Source organism: Carassius auratus, chromosome 49 (assembly GCF_003368295.1).
Source record: "Carassius auratus strain Wakin chromosome 49, ASM336829v1, whole genome shotgun sequence".
In the NCBI taxonomy this organism is placed as follows: domain Eukaryota; kingdom Metazoa; phylum Chordata; class Actinopteri; order Cypriniformes; family Cyprinidae; genus Carassius; species Carassius auratus.
This window is the reverse complement of record NC_039291.1, coordinates 999674-1006320: the sequence shown is the minus strand read 5'-3', so window position 1 is coordinate 1006320 and position 6647 is coordinate 999674. Positions and strand designations below refer to the sequence as shown.

The following is a 6647-nucleotide window of genomic DNA, read 5'->3' as shown; positions in this document are numbered from 1 at the left end:
GCTCGGGAATTGCCCGAACCTAGAGTACCCCCCCTTCCCCGTATATTGTAAAGTGAACTTGAAGTGAGGAGATGGGGTGGAGGAGGGATGCTGATAAACCGTCAATGGATAGAGGTAAGTCAGCGATATTTATACTGTGGGATTGATTACTTGATTGTGGTCCACCTGTGATGATTAGGCTAAGTATCTGACGCGCTCCTCCCGAATCTTCATTGATAATTCCATTAAAACAAAAGAATAAATGTTAAACAGAAGCAATTTACGTGTTATTAACCAGTCTCTGTTCTGTTTTCATCGTAACTGGGCTGCATCGCGCTGGTTCTTGAGCCCGAGCTGGAGTCGTCGGCGGGGAACTGCTCACGCCTGAGGCCGCCCCCCTGCGTTTCACTCATAGCAGAAATATACTGCGATTGCCTTTATAACCTGCCCCAAAACAAACAGTAAACAGCTCTGAGAGAATATTTGTATTCTGTATATTTATGAATAAAATCTTTTATTTTATGCAAAGCATCAGGTTTTTCCATCACTCGAAAAGATCGCGACACTCGTTAAAGGTGATTCATACCTGTGGCGAGGGGGGCGTGGTTTAGCGGAATCCGCAACGGGAGAGAGACGGAGGGAGCAGAGCGAGGCGTAAGTAGGTCAAATGCAATTAACGAACACGTGTGTTTGATTGCAGTAATTGGCGTGGAGAGACCGGATATAAGCCGAGTCACCGCAGAGAGAAGGAGAGAGAGACACGCTGGGACCTCGTGCTGCACTAGGGAAGCTACAACAGTGCTTTAAAGTTATTGAAGTTATTGACCGTGTTTAAGCAATCGTTTGCTGTCTACGCCCAGAGGGCATCGTGTTTTTCTTATTTTGTATTACTGAATAAACGAGTGTCCCAGCAACAAGCCGACCCCTGCCTTCTTCCTTCCTATTGAGACTGTGTTGAACCTTGTTACAGTGGTGCCGAAACCCGGGAAGGAAGAAGAGCATCGCCGCGATGCAATCTCCGTCAGGTACGCCATTTGCGGACATCATCCAGTCGCTCGCCGGTCTTCATCAGGAACAACATCAACACATGCTGGCGATCAAGGAGGAGCAGGACAAACGCTTCGAGGCGCTCCTCCGGGCCCAGCATGAAGACCGCGAGCTATTCCGGAGCTGGGTAGACCGGGAGGCCCGGGCCACCCCTTCGTTTAAAGACCAGACATCTCCTCTGCCGCTCAACAAGATGGGGCCTCAGGATGACCCGGAGGCCTTCCTGGACCTGTTTGAAAAATCGGCAGAGGCTCGAGGGTGGCCCCCTGCGGACTGGCCCCTGCGGCTCATTCCCCTGCTGTCCGGGGAAGCGCAGGTGGCCGCTCACCAACTGCCAGTCCAAAACCTCCTGGCCTACCAGGACCTCAAGCGTGCCATCCTCCAGCGGGTCGGTCGGACTCCGGAGCAACATCGCCAGAGGTTCAGGACTCTAACCCTGGAAGAGTCTGGCCGGCCCTTCGTGATGGCACAGCAGCTCCGGGATTCCTGCCGCAAGTGGTTGATGGCCGACAGTAGCGACGTCGAGGACGTGATCGATCGTGTGGTACTGGAGCAGTTCGTGGCCAAGCTGCCAAGGAAGACAGCGCAGTGGGTCCAGTGCCACCGCCCGACGTCGCTGAACCAGGCCATCCAGCTGGCGGAAGACCAAATGGTGGCGTGTCCAGGGGTCGGCGACCCCTTACCATCTGCTTCTCTCTCTTCTTCTCTCTCCTCCCCTCCCCTCTCTCTCCCTAAATCTGTCCCTCTCCCCAGGTCCCGTGGGGGGCTTCCGTCGAAGCTAGCCCCGAGGTGGAGGACGAATTACGGGGCTGAGTCACCAGCAGGTCCCAGGGCTCCTCCCAGGGGTGGGACCTCGCCCATGGGATCCGTTCCCCAGGCCCCGGCCTCTCCGCTCTCTCCTCGCCAATCGCTTGACCTACTTCCTGCCGCCAGGGTGGCGGTAAAGTCTGGGCCGGCCTGTTGGCGTTGCGGGGACCCAGGGCATTTTATCGATAGGTGTCCGGTGATGGAAGTGGGGACGTTGATCCGGGTCCCCGACGCGCCAAAGGCTGCCCTCGATCAGGCTGGCTTATACCAAATACCAGTGAGTATCAGGGGGGGTACATATCAGGCTTTGGTGGATTCGGGATGTAACCAATCCTCCATCCATCAAAGCCTGATTCATCCGAAGGCATTGGATAATAGCCGCATGGTTAGGGTTCGGTGTGTACACGGGGAAGTGGTGAATTACCCTATTTTGCCTGTGGATATTAAATTTAGGGGAGAAAAACATAGAGTAGAGGTGGCCGTTAACCCGCACCTCAGGCATCCGATAATTTTGGGTACGAATTGGCCCGCGTTTAATGAATTATTGGGGTATTTATGTTCGGATGGCTCTTGGGGGAAACAAGGGAGGGATGGAGTAGCGGTTGCGCAGGTGGGAGAGGCTGAACCGGAACCACCGGAACCTGTTGCAGGGGAACCGAGTGCTCCCGAGCGGAACATCCTCCCGGAGCGCGATGATTTTCCCCTGGAACAGTCCCGCGATGAGACGCTAAAAAATGCTTTTGACCAGGTTCGCTCGATCGACGGACAGCTTCTCCTCCCTGACCAACCGCTCTCTTATCCGTACTTTTCAATTTTAAAAGATAGGTTGTATCGGGTGACCCAAGACGCCCAGACAAAGCAAGATACAACCCAGTTGTTGATACCTAAAAGCCGCCGGGAAATGCTTTTCCAGGCGGCTCATTGTAATCCAATGGCCGGGCATTTAGGGCAAGCGGCTACACTAAACCGTCTCATGGCCCGCTTCTTCTGGCCGGGCATTCACGAGAATGTGCGCAGATGGTGCGCGGCTTGTCGTGAATGTCAGCTGGTGAATCCACCGGCCACCCCAAAAGCACCATTGTGCCCCCTTCCATTAATGCAGGTCCCCTTCGAACGAATTGGCATGGACCTCATCGGGCCATTAGAGCGGTCAGCACGAGGACACCGCTTTGCATTAGTTCTGGTGGACTATGCAACGCGATATCCTGAGGCAGTGCCTCTCCGCTCTATCTCCGCGAAGAGTGTGGCGAGTGCACTGTTTCAATTAATCTCCCGGGTGGGGATCCCAAAGGAGATCCTCACCGATCAAGGCACGGCGTTTATGTCACGTACTATTCGCGAGCTTTATGAATTATTGGGCATTAGATCGATTCGAACAAGCGTCTATCACCCACAAACAGACGGGCTGGTCGAGCGATTTAATCGCACATTAAAATCCATGATTCGTAAGTTCGTTCAGGAAGACGCCAAAAATTGGGATAGGTGGCTAGAACCCCTCTTGTTCGCTGTACGGGAGGTCCCGCAAGCCTCCACGGGGTTTTCCCCCTTCGAGCTTCTTTATGGGCGCCAGCCCCGCGGGGTCCTTGACGTCCTTAAAGAAACTTGGGAGGACGGACCTTCTGCTAGCAAAAACGAAATTCAATATGTCATGGACCTGAGAACAAAACTCCACACGTTGGGGCGGCTATCCATGGAGAATTTGTTGCAGGCTCAAGACAAACAGAGTCGGTTGTACAACAGGGGGGCTAGGCTACGTCAATTTGCACCGGGGGATAAAGTGCTTGTATTACTCCCTACCTCTAGTTCAAAGTTACTCGCGAAGTGGCAAGGACCCTTTGAGGTCACACGGCGGGTTGGGGATCTTAACTATGAGGTAGCTCGAACGGATAGGGGCGGGGCACATCAAATATACCACCTCAACCTATTAAAAAAATGGTCTGAGGCGGAATCAGTGTTGCTGGCGACGGTAGTGAGTGGGGAGGAGGATCTCGGTCCAGAAGCGAGTTCAAAATCCCAATCTCTCGCTCTGGCCCCTGGAGGAGACCACCTCTCACCATCGCAGCTCACTGATATCAAGTCCATTCAAGCAGCCTTTGCTGATGTGTTCTCGCCCCTGCCTGGTCGAACGAATCTCATTCAGCACCATGTTGAGACCGAGCCGGGCGTGGTAGTTCGCAGCCGGCCGTATAGATTACCTGAACATAAAAAAAAGGTGGTTCAGGGGGAGTTAGAGGCAATGCTAGAGATGGGAGTAATAGAAGAATCCAACAGTGACTGGGCGAGCCCGATCGTCTTAGTACCTAAAACAGACGGCTCCGTGCGGTTCTGTGTGGATTATAGAAAGGTGAATGCTGTGTCAAAATTTGACGCATATCCAATGCCCCGGGTGGACGAATTGCTTGATCGGCTAGGCTCGGCTCGCTTTTACTCGACGCTGGATTTAACTAAAGGTTATTGGCAGATCCCCTTGTCTCCCATGACCAAAGAAAAAACAGCTTTCACCACGCCGTTCGGGTTACACCAATTTGTCACTCTTCCGTTCGGGCTATTCGGGGCTCCAGCCACGTTTCAGCGTCTCATGGACAAAATTCTCCGTCCGCATGCTGCATATGCCGCCGCCTACCTGGATGACATCATCATCTACAGTGGGGATTGGCAGCGACATATGCAGCATTTGCGAGCGGTCCTGAAGACGCTGAGGAGGGCTGGGCTCACGGCTAATCCGAGGAAGTGTGCAATTGGGCGGGTGGAAGTAAGATATCTGGGTTTCCACTTGGGTCATGGACAGGTGCGTCCCCAAATTGATAAGACGGCAGCAGTTGCAACTTGTCCAAGGCCTAAGACCAAAAAGGAGGTTAGACAGTTCCTGGGGCTGGCAGGGTATTATAGAAGGTTTGTACCTAATTTTTCGGATACTGCTAGCCCGCTGACTGATTTAACTAAAAAGGAGGCACCAGATACGGTCCAGTGGACGGAGCAGTGCCAGCAGGCTTTCACCCAGTTAAAAGCTGCCCTGTGTGGCGGACCGCTCCTGAATGCACCTAACTTTTCTCTCCCCTTTATCTTGCAGACAGACGCGTCGAACAGAGGGTTGGGCGCAGTCCTGTCCCAGGAGGTGGAGGGGGAAGAACGGCCGGTGCTGTACATCAGTCGGAAGCTCTCTAAGAGAGAGACGATGTACAGCACCATAGAAAAAGAATGTCTAGCGATCAGGTGGGCTGTTCTTACCCTCCGTTATTACCTCCTGGGGCGGGAGTTCACCCTCTGTTCGGACCACGCTCCTCTGCAGTGGCTCCACCGCATGAAAGATACCAACGCGCGGATCACCCGGTGGTATCTAGCTTTACAGCCATTTAAATTTCAGGTGATCCACAGGCCGGGTGTACAGATGGCTGTGGCTGACTTCCTCTCCAGGAGGGGGGGGGGGGGAGGCTGCAGGCCGGACGGCTCCCCGGCCTGAGTCGGGCGGTGGGGGTATGTGGCGAGGGGGGCGTGGTTTAGCGGAATCCGCAACGGGAGAGAGACGGAGGGAGCAGAGCGAGGCGTAAGTAGGTCAAATGCAATTAACGAACACGTGTGTTTGATTGCAGTAATTGGCGTGGAGAGACCGGATATAAGCCGAGTCACCGCAGAGAGAAGGAGAGAGAGACACGCTGGGACCTCGTGCTGCACTAGGGAAGCTACAACAGTGCTTTAAAGTTATTGAAGTTATTGACCGTGTTTAAGCAATCGTTTGCTGTCTACGCCCAGAGGGCATCGTGTTTTTCTTATTTTGTATTACTGAATAAACGAGTGTCCCAGCAACAAGCCGACCCCTGCCTTCTTCCTTCCTATTGAGACTGTGTTGAACCTTGTTACAATACCATTTACAGATAAAATAAAATGTATGCAAACCTGTATTTTATCGACAAATGCGTCAATTCGATGGTGCTAAGAACTGCATTCTCCAGAAGATAAGCAAATCCCTGCGATAAATAACTCAACCGCTTGGGTTAAGTCTGACCCAGGATCTGAGTAATACAAAAACTACCCAAACATTGGATTGTTACATTTGACCTAGGAGCTGCAAAACAACCAAAACACTGGGTTGTTAAGTTTGACCCAGGAGCTGGGTAACACAAAAACTACCCAAACACTGAAAAGATAACCCCCCCAAAAAAATTCTTATTTTTTTAAGGATTGACCTATCACAAAATAATTGTTATAAAAGCGTATTAATCTTCCCTGGAATGTTGCACAGTGCCTGCAGGGATGAATTGGAACAAAGGGCTTGTTCAGTTTAAAACAACCAAATTTCTCATAATCATCATCTTTTATGTCAGCTTTCCACCAGGAACATATGTTCAGATGTGCAGCCCGGTAGTATGCTTAAAAAAAAAAAAAAAAAGTAGCCAAAGCCCACCTTTATCTTTTGACTTAAGCATATGCTTTTTATTGATCATTACTGTTTTGTAGTTCCATACAAATGGAAGAATAATCGTATCTAATTGTTTAAAATATGATTGTGGTATACATGAATGGATTGACTGAAATAAATGAAGGAATCTCAGCTGAATCACCAACTTAATTTTGTTAACCTTTCCAATCACTGACATTGGCTATCCTCCATTAATCAATATTATTATTTTGCTGGTTAATTCTCTTTTGCTAGTTAAGTAGGTATTTTGGATTTTTGGTTATTATAACCCTTGTTTGTGAAGGAGTGAATGTGAAGAAGTGTTGTGCTAATTTAAACAGGGTGAATCTAAGGAACTCTTTACTGATATTGGAAGTAACAGGCATCAATTCACTGATATTTCCCTGAATCTTGTAGA

The 6647-nt window shown here is 50.8% G+C and overlaps 1 protein-coding gene across 1 annotated transcript; it reads left to right on the top strand.

Annotated features, from left to right (window-relative positions):
• The first annotated feature begins 869 nt into the window (after positions 1–869).
• On the top strand, positions 870–5709 carry LOC113065891 (uncharacterized). Its single transcript, XM_026237443.1, has 3 exons — positions 870–2110; positions 4904–5208; positions 5706–5709. Exons 1-3 carry the CDS (start codon positions 989–991, stop codon positions 5707–5709), a joined length of 1431 nt encoding a protein of 476 aa, XP_026093228.1. The 5' UTR covers positions 870–988.
• The last annotated feature ends 938 nt before the right edge of the window (positions 5710–6647 follow it).

What these genes read in the sequence shown, in the direction of transcription:
- LOC113065891 (XM_026237443.1), top strand. Translation starts at nt 989, where the DNA reads ATGCAATCTCCGTCAGGTACGCCATTTGCGGACATCATCCAGTCGCTC. An exon ending in CTGGCTTATACCAAATACCA is followed by an intron (nt 2,111 to 4,903) that starts GTGAGTATCAGG and finishes TTTATCTTGCAG; the next exon opens with ACAGACGCGTCGAACAGAGG.